The sequence below is a fragment of the Myotis daubentonii genome, chromosome 7 (genome assembly GCF_963259705.1).
Source record: "Myotis daubentonii chromosome 7, mMyoDau2.1, whole genome shotgun sequence".
Taxonomy (NCBI): domain Eukaryota; kingdom Metazoa; phylum Chordata; class Mammalia; order Chiroptera; family Vespertilionidae; genus Myotis; species Myotis daubentonii.
In genome coordinates, this window is record NC_081846.1 from 11,077,707 (window position 1) to 11,095,457 (window position 17,751).

A 17,751-nucleotide genomic window follows, 5' to 3' on the forward strand; every position below is an offset into this window, starting at 1 on the left:
AAAATAGAAAAGTAGGACCAGCTCTAACCGGTTTGGCTCAGTGGATAGAGCGTTGGCCTGCGAACTGAAACGTCCCAGGTTCGATTCCGGTCAAGGGCATATACCTTGGTTGTGGGCACATCCTCAGTAGGAGGTGTGCAGGAAGCAGCTGATTGATGTTTCTAACTATCCTCTCTCTTCCTCTCTGTAAAAAATCAATAAAATAAATATATATTTTTTAAAAGTGGGATCAATTCCCAACTCATACGAGGGCAATATTACCCTTCTGTTCAAATCATACAAAATAGTACAAGAAAACTACAGACCATTGTCGCTCAGGAACATTGGTGCAAACCAAATACAGGAATGTATGAAAAAATAATATATCACAACCAGGTAGAGTTTATCTTGGGAATGCAAGGCTGGTTCAACATTTGATAATCAATATAATGGACCACACTAGCATACTTATCAAGAAAAAAATACATGATCAAATAACAGATGTGGAAAAGTATTTGACAAAATTTAACATCCATTTGTGATCAAAGCTTTCAGCAAGCTGGAAACAGAAGGGAAGTAACTAAATTTCTACAGAAATCCTATAGCTAATTTTGTATTTAAGGGTGAACAACTAACAGTGCTTTCCTGTAGGATAAAGAAGATAGAGAACTAGGCAGGAATGTCTCCTTTCACTGTTCCTAATCACTGTTGCTTCATAATCCTAGCAAATGCAGTAAGAACAGAAAAAGAAATAAAAGACATTTACATTGGGAAAGAAGAAATACAACTATTTGCAGATAACATGATTTTCTATGTAGAAAATTCTAAGGAATCTACTGAAAATTTCTTATAATTAATGACTTCAGCAAGATTGCAGAACACAATATCAATACACCAAATTCAATCATATTTTTGTATGTTAAGCAATAAACAACTGAAAACTGAAATTTAAAAAAATACTTGTAGCCCTGGCCAGCGTTGCTCAGTGGTTGGAACGTTGGCCCACGTACCGAAGGGTTGAGGTTCGATATTCTGGTCAAGGGTACATACCTGGGTTGCAGGTTCTATCCCATCCCCAGTCAGGGCACATGTGGGAAGCAACCAAATGATTTGTCTTTTTCACAGCAATGTTTCTCTTCTCTCTCTCTCTCTCTCCTCTACCTTCCACTCTCTAAAAATCAGTGGGGAAAAATGCCCTCACTCCTTGGGTGAGGATAAAAAAAATACTATTTAGAGTATCTCTAAAAAAAATGAAATACTTAGGTATCAGTTTAACAAAATATGCATAATCGATATGCTAAAAACTACAAAATGAAGATGAAACAAATTAAAGAAGACCAAATAAAAATACATGTTCATTTCATAACATAGGTTCCTTGTTGGTTATTTTCTCAAGTTTAAAAACACCCAAAATGGATTATGGCTAGAATCATATCATGCTTCATTAAAGTAAATTATTCCAAAAGAATAAGAAAATCCTGTTGATTACGAGCTCCTGTCTTTTGCTATGTGATTTTATTGGGTCAAATTTTTAAAGCTATGGCATTAAAATTTCAAATATACCTGTAAATATATGATTCAGTGGTATTACTTATTGCTCTTTCAGGAATTTTTTGTGGAGCCATTTAATCGAAAAGCACGCCAAGAGAACTTGAGGTATAATAATATGCTTAAACAACTTAACACTCAACAGTTAGCCACTCTGAGACGCTGGAAGACAATACAGATCTATCTTACATGTGAAAGGGGACCTTGGGCTGAAAGGTATGAATGTATACCACCTATTCAATAACCTTTTTCTTTAGAACTCTGGTCTAGAACTTTTTAAGCCAACAGCCTCTCCAATCCAATTAAAAAAACGTTCAATTTATAAAAGAACGTGAGAGATGGGAGAACAGGGTATGCGTTTATTTATTTTTTTATTAATTGTGACGTTATCATACGTCCTTTCTTTGGAATATGATGAATGATTGGAATTGGGCTTATAGTGTTTAAAGACCTGTAAAATGTTAATTCAATGACATTAAATGGAAAAATAAAGATTCAAAATATATGGGATAACATCAAGATATGTAAAATGCAGTTTAAGACCAGAAAGAAACACACTCAGCTGTTACCAGTGATGACCTTTGGAAAACAAACAATGGAGGAAACAAATTGCTGCCAGAGGTTGCAGTCACAAGTCACAGCTGCACAAGTGTAGGCATTTTAAAATCCAAGTTAAAAAAGCATCTGAGTTCCTTATACATTTTGGATATTAATCACTTATCGGGTATATCATTTGCAACTTTCTTCTGCCATTCATTAAGTGGTTGTTCTGTTTTGTTGATGGTTTCTTAAGTTGTACAAAACTTTAGTTTGATATAGTCCCATTTTTTATTTTTGCTTTGTTTCCCTTGCCGAGGAGACTTATCCAAAAAGGTAGTGCTAAGAGCATTGGTCAAAGAGTTTACTGCCTATGTTTTTTCTAGGAGTTTTATGAGTTTAGGTCTTATATTTAAGCCTTTAATACACTTTTAATTTATTTTTATATATTGTGTAAGAAAGTGGTTCAATTTCATTTTTTTGCATGTATCTGCCAGTTTTCCCAACACTGTTTATTGAAAAGACTGCCTAGAGGCGTTGACCCCCATCACCCTCCAATCACCGGATCGGCCCCTTGCCCAGGCCTGACGCCTCCGCCAGAGGTGTCAGGCCTGGCCAGGGGATCCCTATCTTTCTCAGATCACCGGCTTCTGGGCGGCTTCTGGGGCCAGCCTGCGGCCCGACGGGCGGCAGGCAAGCGGCTTCCGGGGTCACACACGGGGGCCTGGATGGCAGCTCTCGCACTGGCGGCTGCGCTGTCCCACCCTGCCTGCAGTATGCAAATTAGCCGCCATCTTTGTTGGCGGTTAATTTGCATATCATGCTAATTAGCCAATGGGAGGTATAGCGAAGGTACAGTCAATTAGCATGTTTATCTATTAGATAGGATAATTTGTAAATATGTAGGCTATCTTTTCACTTTCTTGATAGTGGCCTTCAGTGCACAATGTTTTGAATTTTGAAGTCCAATTTGTCTGTTTCTTTTGTTGCTTGTGTTTTTGATGTCATAGCTAAGAAACCATTTCCAACTCTAAGGTCATGAAGATTTATCCCATCTTTTTTTCTAAGAGTTTTAACTCATATTTAGATCTTTGATCCATTTGCAATTATATTACTTTATTTTTAATAAAATTATTTTATTTTGAAAACTTTATTTGGAATAAATTTGTATAGCTAATTAAAAACTTCCATATAACCATGAAAGAATTAAAACATATCAAGTTATACATATGAAGATTTATGTTCAGATATTATTTCTGCTACCTATAAACCACATGGCATTTTAGGCACACACACAAAAAAGTTAGCTTGCCTTAGATACCTCATATGTAAACTGTAGTTACGCATGCATTGGTTTTCTCTCAGGGTTGTTTTTGGATCAAATAAGTTAATGAATTTGAATGTTTTTATAAAATGGTGTTAAGCACATGTAAAGTACCTGATACTTTCTTATTCTATTTCAGTCTTTGTAACTTTATGTATTTACTTACGAATATTCATAGGAAACAAAATCCAATTCACTGGAAACTAGCTAATGTAGAAAATTATTCCCGTATGAGACTTAAGTTGGTGCCAAATTATAATTTCAAAACCCACGATGAAGCTAGTGCTTTGAGAGATAATCTAGGTGAGTTCCAGTGGTTATTTATTTATTTGTTGAAGATAGTAAGGGTGTTGATGGGGTTTGTTATTGTTTTTATTAATTGTTTACTCATGAAAGAAGGATGATGTTTTAGAATTGACATTTAAGTGGTTATATATATTGAATTCTGTTACCGTTGGCCTAAATCTAACACGACTTTCTATTTAAATTGATTGTAATTTTTCAAACAAAAACATAATTTAAAACCATAAAATTATACTGTCATTCATGTGAAATGTGTTATCTCTAATATCCATTGTGGTACATTGAAACAGTAGTCCTTTCTCCTTAGTTTTGCTTACCAAGACACATGCCAATGTTAAATATATCTAGAATTCTTGGCAATGCTAGGCCTTTATTTTATAACGTGAATTATTACAGAATTCTAGATACTTAGAGTCTTAGGTGGGCCAATGTCTTTTTCTTAAAAATTCATAGCCTTGCAGTAATTTGAAGCAGACTTAAAGCAAGCATGTCAAAGTCGTGGCTCACGGGCTGCAAGTTTGACATGCTTGCTTTAAAGGTTCTATAATTCTTTAGGAAACCATTCTTTTCTAACCTTCTGACGTGGCATTTCTCCCTTTTGAAGAGAGGTCTGTGAAATACTCCAAAATATAGATTAAGAGTCATTGGCCAGTTGTGTGTATACATAACTACCTGTGTTCCATTGTGTCCATTGTGTTCTTTTGTGTTCAATGACTAAGTTATAGATGAAATTAGTACCAATTTTTAAATTTTTTAAAAGTTGCCTTAATATATTGGTCAGTAGAGTTGATGCCATAAAATTAATCAAGAGAACTAAGTACCTTCTTTACTTGTAATGCACATTATCATATAATTAATAGTCAGAAGTTACAAAAGAGCTACAATATGATTTTTTTTACATTGTGTTTAATAGATATTTTGTTTTTAAACAGGTGTCCAGCCCTCACAGCCTTCCAGTGATTCATTGCTTTTGGAAGTAGTGAAACAAGTAAAAGTTAGTGATATGGAGGAAGATAAGTTAGATCTTTCTGAAGAGGAAATAACAGCCAGAGTAAATATGTATGTATATGTATTTGAAATAATTTAAAATTGTTTTGTTCTGAGAAATGGGATTATAAAAATGTGGAAGATAACTTGCTTGAAATTTTAATACTATACATTTCCGGGGTCCAACAGTTAACGCTATATCAGCTGTTAGGAGTGTGTCAGTGTTAACTGAGATTATTGAGGAAGGCTTCTTAGAACTGGGATAACTTGAAGCTGGACCTTGAAATTAGAAAGTATTTGATTCAAATGATAATGAAAATATAATATCCAATTTATGGTTTATAGCTAAAGCTGTGTTTAGATGGAAGGGTACAGCATGAAATATAACTCTTAAGCAAAAGGAAGAAATTATAAAGATAAAAGCAGATGCCAGCCGGCGTGGCTCAGTGGTTGAGCATTGACCTATGAACAAGATCATAGTTCGATTCCCGGTCAGGGCATATGCCCAGGTTGTGGGTTCGATCCCCAGTGTGGGCTGTGCAGAAGGCAGGCGATCAATGATTCTCTCTCATCATGAATGATGTCTCTCTCTCTCTCTCTCTCTCTCTCTCTCTCTTCCCCCTTTCCTCCCTCTCCCTCTCTCTTCCTCTTGGAAATCAATAAAAAAAATATTTTAAAAAAGGATAAAAGCAGAAATTCATGGAAAAGAAAAATCAAAAAGATAAAAGAAAACCAAAGTTGGTTATTTTTGTTGTTGTCATCATCGTTTGTTGTTAATCCTCACCTGAGCATATTTTTCCATTGATTTTTAGAGATAGTGGAAGGAAGAGGGGAAAATAGAGAGAAACATCAATGTGAGAGACATATTACTGATTGGTTGCCACCTGCACACACCCCAACCTGAGCCAGGGATTGCACCCCAAACCGGGGCGGGCATCAGCGTGCAACCAAGGTATATGCCCTTGATAAGAATCCAACCTGAGACCCTTCGGTCCATGGGCCAACGCTCTATCCACTGAGCCAAATCAGTTAGGGCTAAAGCTTTTTATTAAAACACAGATAACGAAATAATAAACCTCTAGCCAGACTGGTTAGGAAAGAAAGAAAAACAACATAAATTATCAGCATCAACAATGAAAGAGGAGATAATACTACAGATATTAAAATTATTAAAAAGAAATACTAATGACAAATAAATTTGTGAACTTATATGAAATGCATAAATTCTTAATGTATTTTGTGTAAATAAAAAATCATATTCAAATATAAATCTATGTCTTATAAAATTAATATCCAATAGTTTTTTAATTATCTACAAAAATATGCTTCATATTTAAATTATTTAAATATTGTCCAATATTCTCATTACCAGTTTCAAAAAAATATGTTTTACATTTTAATTGTATATGACCTATTAAAACAAAATTCAGTGAATCTTTAATACTATTGGCAGAAGTCAGTTTAAACATGCAGCAACACTGGTCATGTCATTTTAGTTATATTTGGGAGACATGAATTGGCCCACAGAATATATTGTGAATAAAGGATTACAACATTAGTGGTTTCATAAATTATTATTAGAAGTGCTAATTATGATAGATTCTTAAACTGTGAAATGAGACTTTCTATGAGTAAATCAAACTTAGAGCATCATCATTATCATAGTATCACCTGACAAGAAACAAGATAATACTATGTACTGCTAATCTCCATATCTTACTTAGAGTGAAGTGAGTTTTGATTGATTTTTGTTTTTACAGTGATGAGAATAAAGAACAGGATCAAAAAGAAAAGTTGGTCTTCTCAGTAGACTGTGAACTCATTACAATAATTGACATAATTCCTGGCAGATTAGAAATCACTACTCAACACATTTACTTCTATGATGGCAGCATTGAAAAAGAAGATGGTGAGGAGTTCTGGAGGAATAATTTCTGTTGTTCAATATTAAGTATCCAGTTTATCAATCATTAACGTGAAAAGAGCAATCAAATGGGACTGGAATTATAATCTATCATGAAAAGGAGAATTGGAGAGTCATATGGGATTAAATTTATATTCAATGATGTATTGAAGGGAATGCTTTTGTTTTATCAGTGTTCTCAAAAGGTTTGGTTGAGGGGATTGCTATAAACTTAAGTTATAAAATACAGTATTAATTTTATTTGTATGTCCACTCATTCCTGTAGGCTTCTCACCTAATCCTTTATCTAAAAATAAAAGGATATTTAAATCTAAAATGTCAACATAAAGAGAAAAAAATGTTTCTGAGATATAATATTCAGAATTATTTTGTATTCTAATAGGAAGGAAGTACAATAGCTATAGCATTTTAAAATAGTTTTAAGAGAAACAATTTAAATATCCAATAAATTAACAAATGGTGTTTTGATATAGAAATTGAATTTATTTTTCCTAAGTGCTACTTTTTTGGGGAACTAGGAGGTATTTTCTGCATAGCATGAGTAACTTTTTATGGTACTTAGTCACAAGATTCCTTCTGTTTTAAGGAGTAGGCTTTGATTTCAAGTGGCCTCATTCTCAAGTTCGAGAGATTCACCTGCGGCGTTACAACTTAAGGAGGTCAGCCATTGAGATTTTTCATGTTGACCAATCCAACTACTTTCTTAACTTCAAAAAAGAGGTATGTAAGATGCTACCTTTTTGGGAGCCCCAAAGTATTAGCTTGAAATAATTTTCCAATTAGTGGGCTATACTGAAACTTTGGAATCTATTCTTTCATCAAGTCAGAATGTTAGATGAAAAAGTATGTACAGGGTTGGGCAAAAGTAAGTTTACAGTTGTCCATGTGGAAAATAATAAATAATAATACAAGAATAAACACTATGTTTTGCATACTCACATATGTAAGCCTACTTTTGCCCCACCCTGTACTTTGGAGGCTAGGTAGTATGTGAATTTTTGTTGAGATTATGTTTGAGCGTATAGAGTGCTTGTTTTCAGGTTTTATATATGGGTAAGTAGTGGAATGTTGAGTGTTAGCCAATACGTAACTCATGGTATCCAATTGTGAAATAATATGGAATATAAATAACATGATTGGATTTATGCAATTAGGTTGGGTTCAAACTAAACAATAATGGGGCATGTATTTCGTCTGGAGAAGAGTAAATTCTTAAGCAGTGTAAATAATTAATAGATTACCACTGAAGCCAGGTTCCCTGGGTCTAAGTATCTGCTCCACCATTAGCTGTGTAAACTTTGACATATTACTTGCCCCATCCTTTCTTCCCTCTGCCATTATCTTGGAGTCAGACTTGACATCACATTCTGACATCTGTCCCCACCTTGTTAAGCTCTCTCTCCATTCTCTCTCACAGATGTCTCTCCTAATAAAATTGTTTCATGTTCAAGTCTGTCTTGGGGAGCAATAGCTAGTGAGTAAAGTTTCTTTTGGGGATGATGAAAATATTTCAAAGTTTGATACTGCTGATGGATGCACAACTCAATGTACAAATAAGCCCACTGACTAGTATACTTAAATGGTGAATTTTATGGTATAGGAATTATCTCAATAAAGCTGTTACAAAAGCTTTAATAATCCTGGTTTGTCTTGATCAATTTTTAAGCTATAAAATGCTGTTTTTTTAATAGGTCAGAAACAAAGTATATAGCAGACTATTGTCATTTCATTCTCCAAATAGTTATGGAACTAGATCACCACAGGAGTTATTCAAAGCATCAGGATTGACACAGGTAGGAAATGGTGTTCATTTTACATCTCAGAGTTTTGCATAAAAGTAAAACTTTCTTCTTCTGATTATTTTATTTTGATTATTATAACTGCTGTTCTTTCATTCAGGTTGATCTTTTGAATTATCTTTGAATCTTTGTTTCCCTCACACATACAGTGCCCTGTCTTGCAGCTCTCATATTACTCAGTTTATAAGCATATCTTACGAATTCTTTTTTTCTTTTACTAATTTTCTCTTTTTAAAAAATAAGTTTTTTTCCTTAATAATAAAAGTAATCCATGTATGAGGTAAAAAATGGGGAAATATAAAAGGCATCATGGAAAAAAGGTTTAAAAAAAAAAGCGTCATTCTTTTGACAGCCAAAGCTAATGCTTTTGTGTATTTTACCCTCACCTATATCCTAACACCTCTTTAATTTGTACTGCCAAAATCCAAGGAAAGGCCATTGTTTTTTGCAGTCCAAAACTGTTAGTAGTTTCCTAATTAGGGTCTCTGACCCTGGCTCTCTCCTTCATCCACATGTGCATTAATAGTTTATTTTATTTTTCAATTACATTTGGTATTTAGTATTACTTTATATTGGGTTCAGGTGTACAGCATAGTGGTTAAACAAACATATAATTTAGGAAATGATCCCCCTAATAATTCTAGTACTCACCTGACACCATATATAATTTTTACAGTATTATTGACCATATTTTCTATATTGTACTTTAATCATAATCTTAAGTGTTGTTCAAAAAGCCTTCAGCCATTTCTTTTTTGTTGCTTATGGAATAAGCTTTATGTAATAAAAGACAGTCTCTGTTTTCTGTGGAATAAACTTTATTAATTGAATTACTAATTTCTCAAATTGGCACTTAAAAACAATTATAGTTGGGCTTTTAATAAAATCTGTATACATAGATTAATTTCTCACCTTTTCCCATAAGTTACATATTTACCTTGAATGTTAGTCTGTCAGCAAAATTCTCTAGCATACCCACACTGTGTAGAGTAATTGTAGCAGGCTAGGTGCAATAAGGTGGTAAAAGAAAAAAAATATGATTGTCTTTCTTCAGAAAATTTTGTATCCAGTGTGTAGCAAAATCCTTCTACCATTGCTCTATAAAGACAGTTTTCTGAGGTTAATGTAGTGCTCATATAAAATTTGTAGATCATTCTAGTACATTAAGGTAATTTTTAAAAATATGCACATATGAAAATTTCATTTATAACAAAATTTTAAAATTTAAAGATAACCAATAAAATATTTAATTGAAATACAGAATTTGTATGAAGACTTTTTAGATTGAAATATAAAATTTATGTGAAAGTTTCTGTTCCTTTTCTAGAGGCCACTTTTAAAAAGGAAGTGAATTTAGAAAAAAATACTGATTTTATGTATCTATTTAGCCTTTTTTGAAGCCCCATTCCTGTTATCAGAAATATGATAAAGATGAGAAAAAAAAGATTGTTAGTAATCAGTAATAGTTACTAATTTCTAAGACACATGGATTAATTTTGTCTTTTTTTTGTGCTGTCTAGAAATGGGTGAATAGAGAGATATCAAATTTTGACTACCTCATTCAAATAAATACAATGGCAGGGCGAACCTATAATGACCTTGCACAGTATCCCGTGGTAAGTTTTATATAAATATAGAATTGCCTTTCAGTTTTATAGTATACAAAATACATGCGTATGACAGTTATTTGTTATTTTTTATAAGTACCGCGCGCTAACCGATTGCGCCACTGGAGCTCTGGCAATTTTTTAAAAAAATTAAAATGTTTTGCCTTTCTGTAAATTTTCTAACCTACTATTTTAAGAATTACATAACCATCCTATCTATTAAAGAGGTAATATGCAAATTGACCATCACTCCAGCACAAGATGGCCACCACAAGATGGCCGCAGGGGAGGGCAGTTGGGAGGGACCAGGCCTGAAAAGGAGGGCAGTTGGGGGCAATAAGGCCTGCAGGGGAGGGCATTTAGGGGTAACCAGGCCTCCAGGGGAGGGCAGTTAGGGACGACCGGGCTGGCAGAGGAGGGCAGTTAGAGGCAATCAGGCCAGCAGGGGAGCAGTTAGGCATTGATCAGGCTGGCAGGGGAGCGGTTAGGGGCAATCAGGCAGGCAGGCAGGCAGGCAGGCAGGCGAGCGGTTGGGAGCCAGCAGTCCTGGATTGTGAGAGGGATGTACCAGATTGGAGAAGGTGCAGGCTGGGCTGAGGAACACCACCCCCCCACCCCCACCCCGCTCCACACGAATTTCATGCACCAGGCCTCTAGTAACAAATAATTGAAATATAGAGGCCTTTTTTTCTTTTGCTTCATTGAAAATATCCCAGTGGACTTAAAGGAAATAATACTTCTGGTTATTGAAATAAAGATGAATAAACATTTGCAATAGGTAAAGTATTTTTAAAGACTATTCTTTTTTGCTGTTAGATAAGCATTTGATGTTAGATATGGGGATAGTAGCTTCTCTAGGAAGGGATGTCTAAATTGTAAATTGTGTTTCTTAGTTCCCCTGGATTTTACAAGATTATACTTCAGAAGAGTTGGACTTTAATAACCCATCTGTATTTCGAGATCTTTCCAAACCAATTGGGGTTGTTAATGATAAAAATGCCAAAGTCATGCGAGAAAAGTAAGTGCCTTTTATCATTTTGAAAGATACCCATGGGTTGTTTGAATTTGTGTTTATTTCTATGGCCAACCAAGTGTTACTCTATTTAAATGCACAACTACTTTTGCTAGTCAGTCTGATAATTCCTTCAATAAGTTTTCTTGAAAATGTATCAATTGTCCTTTAAGTATCTTAACTATAGGCTATTTCCCTTTGCCAGATTTAAATTAATATTACTTGTAATTTCTTTTCACCTTGTAATAAGTATGTACAGAAGGGTAATAAGTGCTTGAAATTTTTCTTCCCAGGTATTGTAGACTTAACTTGCTAATCTAATATGTCAAAATATCCATCTAAGGTAATATTTTAGTAGATATAAAATTAATGCTAACCTGTTATTCACAAATATTGTGAGTGAAGAACAGTGAAATGTGTGGACATTTTAAAAGTGCCATTTTAGTTAGAAAATATTTTATAATTTTATATATTTACTAGAGGCCCGGTGCACAAAAATTTGTGCACTCGGCGGGGGGAGGGTGGGGCCCCTCAGCCCGGCCTGTGCCCTCTCGCAGTCTGGGACCCCTCGGGAGATAACGACCTGCTGGCTTAGGCCTGCTCCTGGGTGGCAGAGGGCAGGCCCAATCCCTAGGTGCAGCCCCTGGTCGGGCTCAGAGCAGGGCTGATTGGGGAGTTGGGGCGCCGCCCCTGTCATGCACAGAGCAGGGTGGATTGGGAGGTTGCGATGCCACCCTCAGTCACGCTCAGGGTAGGGCTGATTGGGAGGTTGGGGCACTGCCCCCTGTCACACTTAAGGCAGGGTTGATGGGCAGGTTGCGGCGCCACCCCCTGTCACGCACAGAGCAGGGCCAATCAGGAGGTTGGGGTGCTGCCCCCTGTCACGAACAGAGCAGGGTGGATAGGGAGGTTGTGGCCCCGCCCCCTGCCACACCAGAGCCTCAGGGTGATAGAGGGTTTGGGCGCTGCCCCCTGTCACGCTGATCCCAGTGCTGGGAGGCATATTACCCTTTTACTACACAGATAGAGGCCTGGTGCACGGGTGGGGGCCAGCTGGTTTGCCCTGAAGGGTGTCCTGGATCAGGGTGGGGGTCCCCACTGGGGTGCCTGGCCAGCCTGGATGAGGGGATGATGGCTGTTTGCAGCTGGTCACACCCCCTTCAGGGTGGGGGTGCCCACTGGGGTGCCTGGCCAGTCTGGGTGAGGGGCTGAGGGCTGTTTTCAGGCTGGCGGGTGACTGAAGCTCCCAACTGCTCCTTTTTTTCTTTTTTCTTTTTATTCTGGGCCAGCTTTAGCTCTGAGGCTCCAGCTCTTAGGCCTCCGCTGTTGAAAGCAGGTTTCTGGCCTTTGTTTACCTTCTGTATTTGAAACAATGTTGCGATCCTGCTGGCTAAAGCCCGGGGACTAAAGCAGGTTTCTGGGGTTTTGTTTAGCTTCTATATTTGTAACATAGTTGCTTAGAGTTGCAGCTCAGAGGCCGGCAGCTGCAGGCGGGGAACGTTGGAGTCCTCCGTCACTGAAGCAAGCAAGCCTCATGTTAGTTTCAAGCTGCCTGGCTGCTGGCTGCCATCTTGGCTGGCAGTTAATTTGCATATTGTCCTGATTAGCCAATGGGAAGGGTAGCGGTCGTACGCTAATTACCATGTTTCTCTTTTATTAGATAGGACTAGAGACGTGGTGCACAAAATTCATGCACTCGGGTTGCGGGGTGTGGGAATCCCTCAGCCTGGGCTGTGCTTTCTTGCAGTCCGGGACTGCTCAGTAGATGTCCAACTGCCAGCTTGCAATCCGGGATCCCTCGCTCCTTACCGCTCGGCTCACTGCTCCTTAGTGCTGCGGCGGAGAGGCTCCTGCCACTGCCACTGCGCTTGCCAGCCATGAGCCCAGCTTCTGGCTGAGCGGCTGCTCCCCTGTGGGATGCACTGACCACCAGGGGGAAGCTCCTGCATTGAGCATCTGCCCCTGGTGGTCAGTGCATATCAGAGCAACCAGTCATTCTGCCGTACGGTCGCTTAGGCTTTTGTTTATATAGATTATGTAGATGATCTACCCTATAAATGTGTCAGGTTTTTTTTTTCAAAGCCACCTGCAGACAAGTAAAAGTAATTATTTTCATTCCCTTTTTCTCCATGTGAACTTGTGGATGACTTGTCAGTTATGACTTCTAATGCCAACAAACTTACTTGTAGATTTATTTGGGTACAGATTTCTTTCTTTATTCATTTTATTTGCAAATCTTAAGGCTTTTTGTCGTGTTTAATATTTGATTTGATTTACTGCTATTAGTCAAACATTTTTTTCTGACAATAATAAAATACAAGGTTTATTTTTAACACTATGCCACAGGAAATACTTAGCATATAAATAACTTATTGATAATTGAAGGTACAAGTTATTTTAAATTTCAATAGTATATTTTTTTGCATAGTTACAAATGACTTTGACCTGAAAACTTTTTTTTTTATTCCCCTGAATAATAATGATTTCAATATAAAAGAAATTGGCTTCAGCTTGAGGAACTTATTAGTATTTTGGTTGAAAAATTTGTGTCTGTTGCTTCAAAAAAAAACTGTTCACTCATATTTAAATTTTATATCCACTATTCAGATATCACCATTCAAACTATTCAAAAACAATTACACCTATAAGTATCAGTGATAGTGCTTGCAGAATCACTATATGTCCTTCTATAATGATCTGGTTGAGGCCTTCCTACCATCCACTATTTCCTTCATTTTTTTCTTTTAGACTTTTAGGCATTCATTTTTATAATTCTTGACTGATTTTCCATATGTTTCTTCTATTACCTTGGCCACAATAGAATGTCTAATTATCACATTGCTTACAATAGCAAACAAACAAACAAACAACCTAAATATCTAAAAGTAAGAAATAGTTATAAATTATCATATATCTATACATGTACCTCTTATAAATACCACGTACCTATGAAAGATAGACTATTTAGTCATTTGGAAAGATGTTAATAGAAAACTGTTAAATGATAAGTTATAAACAATATATTATGTATAGGACTTTTATGTTAATGTATAGTTGTGTATTAACTTATACATTAAGGATTGACTGATACTCACAAAAATGTTCATATAATAGCTGACTTTAAGCTTGGGGTTTTTTTTTTAATCTCTGTGTTTTCTCATTTAACTACAGTGAACATGTATTATTGCATAATACAGAACTGTTCCAGAATCCAGTATTAGTGATATTTCATTGTTCAGAAGAAAGTATTACTGAATAAATTTTTTTTCTGTTTCTTAAATGGTGTGATGATATGAGTACATACATCATGAAACATTAATAAGAATTTCTTAAAAACTGTTTTCAACAATGCAATACAACCTTATGTCCTAATTTAATTTTATTGTTGTGGCCACAAAACTTTAGTTTCTTTTTTTTTTAGATATGAAAATTTTGAGGATCCTATGGGAACTATTGATAAATTTCATTATGGTACTCACTATTCAAATTCTGCCGGGGTTATGCACTATCTTATTCGTACAGAACCATTCACTACCCTCCACATCCAGCTTCAAAGTGGAAGGTATGTTTTGGGTAAATACACTATTTCCTTAAGACTACACGTTATTGTTAAAAGCTCTTTGCCTTCCTGTCACGTACTGTATAATAGGGCCATGTCTTTTTCATTCTCCTCTATTAGGTTTTGATTAATGTAACTTCTAGATCAGCCGTGGACAAACTACGGCCCGCGGGCCGGATTCGGCCCGTTTGAAATGAATAAAACTATTGAAAAAAAAGACCGTACCCTTTTATGTAATGATGTTTACTTTGAATTTATATTAGTTCACACAAACACTCCATCCATGCTTTTGTTCCGGCCCTCCGGTCCAGTTTAAGAACCCATTGTGGCCCTCGAGTCAAAAAGTTTGCCCACACCTGCTCTAGGTAAATAGCCAAAGTAGTTTGAGAATGGGTAGCTCCAGGTGACTTACGCAAATGACTTTTAAGGAGAATTTCTTTTTTTTTACTATTACCCAGGGCACCTTTGTGATTCTTACCATAGATTTACTAAAGATTTAGAGTTAGAACTGATTTAGAGCTAGATCCAAATCATCTACCAGAGATTAAAACCTAACCAATGCCCACATAGTCCTCCTAAAATTATTAATTAATCAAGAGAAATAAAAAGAAGGAGGACTAAAGCGCTCCTACATTATCAGTAGCAGCTCAAACGGGTCTGAATGCCATTGTCTTATATTACCCGTTAGTTTTAAAATGTATCTATGTTACACATTTTCCTAATGATCCTGAAGAAACAAACTTCTTCATGAGTCTTCAGTTCCTCAGTGTATCCCCCAGTTAGTTCTCTCCTGATTCACATCTCTCCTGATTCCATGTCGCCTATTCTTAAACATTACCGTTGGCCTTTCCTACCCAATTAAGAACTATGTAACCATTGCCTATTCTACTGTCTTTACATGTAACTTTTATTTCTCAAAATTAACCCTAGTCCCTTATTTCCAATTTTAGTACATTAAGCCTTAGTTTTTAGGATGAGAACTCTGTTCTCAAGATCACTACAAACCTCCAAATGTTACATTTATAATGATAAGCAAGTAATTTCCCATCCAGTAAACTGTTATTTTTTTTTAGCTTTTAATTTTATGAATAAATGATTTTTTACAAAGCTTCGAAAATAGATTCTGTTTTTGCTTCAAAGGACACCATTAAGAAAGTGAAAAGATAGGCCATTTAGTGGGAGAAAATATTTGCAAACTGTATATCTGATAAGGAACTTGTAACTAGAATATACTAGTATAGAAAACCCATACAACACAATAATAAAAAGACAACCCAATTAACTACTGGACACAAATGATCTGAATAGACATTTTTCCAAGGAAGATATGCAAATGAATAATAAACATGAAAAGATACATCATCATGATGAAACATCATCAGTCATCAGGGAAATTTAAATCAAAACCAAATTGAGATATCACAAGGATGGCTGTAATCAAGACAGAGAATACCTAGTGTCAATTAGCATGCTGAGAAATTGGAACTCTTATGTACTACTGGTGGGAATGTAAAATTATGCGGTACCTGTGGAAAACGGTCTTTAAAGGGTTAAACATAGAATTGCTATATGACCTAGCAGTTCTACTCCTAATTATCTCAAGATAATTGAAAACATATGTTTATGCAAAAACTTGTAGACAAATGTACATAGCAACATTACTTATAATAGCCCAAAATGGAAACATCCAAATGTCGATCAACTGGTAAAGGAATATATAAAATGTGGTATATCCATAAATGGAATATTATTTGGCCATGAGTGAATAAAAGGAATGAAAGCTTGATGCGTACTATGACATGGTTGAACCATGAAAACAGTATGCTAAATGAAATAAGCCAGACACAGGCACATCTTGTATGGTTTATATGAGATGTCTAAAATAGGCAAATTCATAGAGACAGAGAGTAGATTAGTGGGTAGATGTAGAGTGATTGAAGAGTGACTGCTAGTAGATACAGGTTTCTTTTTGGAGTGATTGTGGTGGTGGACGCACAACTCTGTGAATATACTAAAAACCATAAACCATTGAATTTTCTACTTAAGAAGAGTGCATTATATGTTAATTACATCTCAATAAAGCTGTTCTCTCCCACACAAACAAAAAGATTCTACCATTAAAACTGTACCTCTCCTTGAGTTTGGATATACCATCATTAGACTTATTAATGATCCAGTAATTAAATTCAGAGTTCTGCTAAGTTTAGCTTAGCCTCAATCCAAGATTGTTAAGCATAAAAAGAGTCAAATTAGTCATCAGTGTCACTTATTAAGTCATTATTTAATAAATCCAGGAAAACAATATTAAAGTTGATGAAACAGAAGGAGGTTACACTTTTTGTAATTAGAGAAAGCATAATAGTAGCATGGCCACTTGGGTTTCTTTCAACTACCATAGAGCCATGATGGAACTTAAAAATAATGTTAATATTAGATAATAGTATATATAAGAGCTGTTTTCCTAACTCACCCTCTGGTTTTTAGTAGAAGAGCTTGTAAAGCTATTTATGTATCAAGGGCTAAGTCAGCAGCATTCTGATAGATCTATTAACCACATATATTAATACTATAATACTTTGATATTTAAACTGTAACTTAAAAATATCCAAATAACATTTATTCACTTTCTGTAATAGGTTTTACTCAGCAAAAATTATGCCTTTTTCAAAGGGATTAAGAAGTACAAATGGGTAGTTATATAATAGACATGGGGACATGAAGCACAGCAAATATAGTCAGTGATGCTTGTGGTGACTATGTATGGTGCCAGCCAGGTGCTGGGATAACAGGGAGCATTTTCAATATATGATTGTCTGACCACTAAGCTGTATACATGAAACTGGTACAAAGTTGTATTGAATGTAAACTGTAATTTTAAAAAAGTGCCATTTTTAAGGTGTCTTAGGTTTATATTTAATCTAATTTTAAAAATTTCCCATTGTGATTGGGTTTTCATCTGTTTTAACTAAGATGATACTAGTGATGACTATGGTAGTATTTAGTTCCTGACAACAGAGTATGACAGTCATAAAAAGGAGAGCAAATTGTGTTTTTAGACTTAACGGAGAAATGTTAAGAAAAGAGAAGCTAATCATTAGGAAACGTTTAAAGGGAGATTAAAGGTTTGTTTCATGCCTGTTGTTCTCATTCAGCATTGACCTTTCTCTTTCAC

The 17,751-nt window shown here is 35.7% G+C and overlaps 1 protein-coding gene across 7 annotated transcripts in view; it reads left to right on the forward strand.

Annotated features, from left to right (window-relative positions):
* NBEAL1 (neurobeachin like 1) overlaps positions 1-17,751 on the forward strand; it is a 110,432-nt gene that overhangs the window by 64,286 nt on the left and 28,395 nt on the right. For 6 of the 7 annotated variants that reach the window (XM_059702868.1, XM_059702871.1, XM_059702873.1 and 3 more), the window contains 9 exons: positions 1,586-1,743; positions 3,567-3,691; positions 4,624-4,750; positions 6,439-6,587; positions 7,189-7,322; positions 8,294-8,395; positions 9,922-10,017; positions 10,902-11,026; positions 14,442-14,582. In XM_059702868.1, the coding sequence (XP_059558851.1) occupies positions 1,586-1,743; positions 3,567-3,691; positions 4,624-4,750; positions 6,439-6,587; positions 7,189-7,322; positions 8,294-8,395; positions 9,922-10,017; positions 10,902-11,026; positions 14,442-14,582 (1,157 nt within the window). The remainder of the gene's footprint in view (positions 1-1,585; positions 1,744-3,566; positions 3,692-4,623; positions 4,751-6,438; positions 6,588-7,188; positions 7,323-8,293; positions 8,396-9,921; positions 10,018-10,901; positions 11,027-14,441; positions 14,583-17,751) is intronic. The other variant, XM_059702870.1, reaches the window with a different exon arrangement.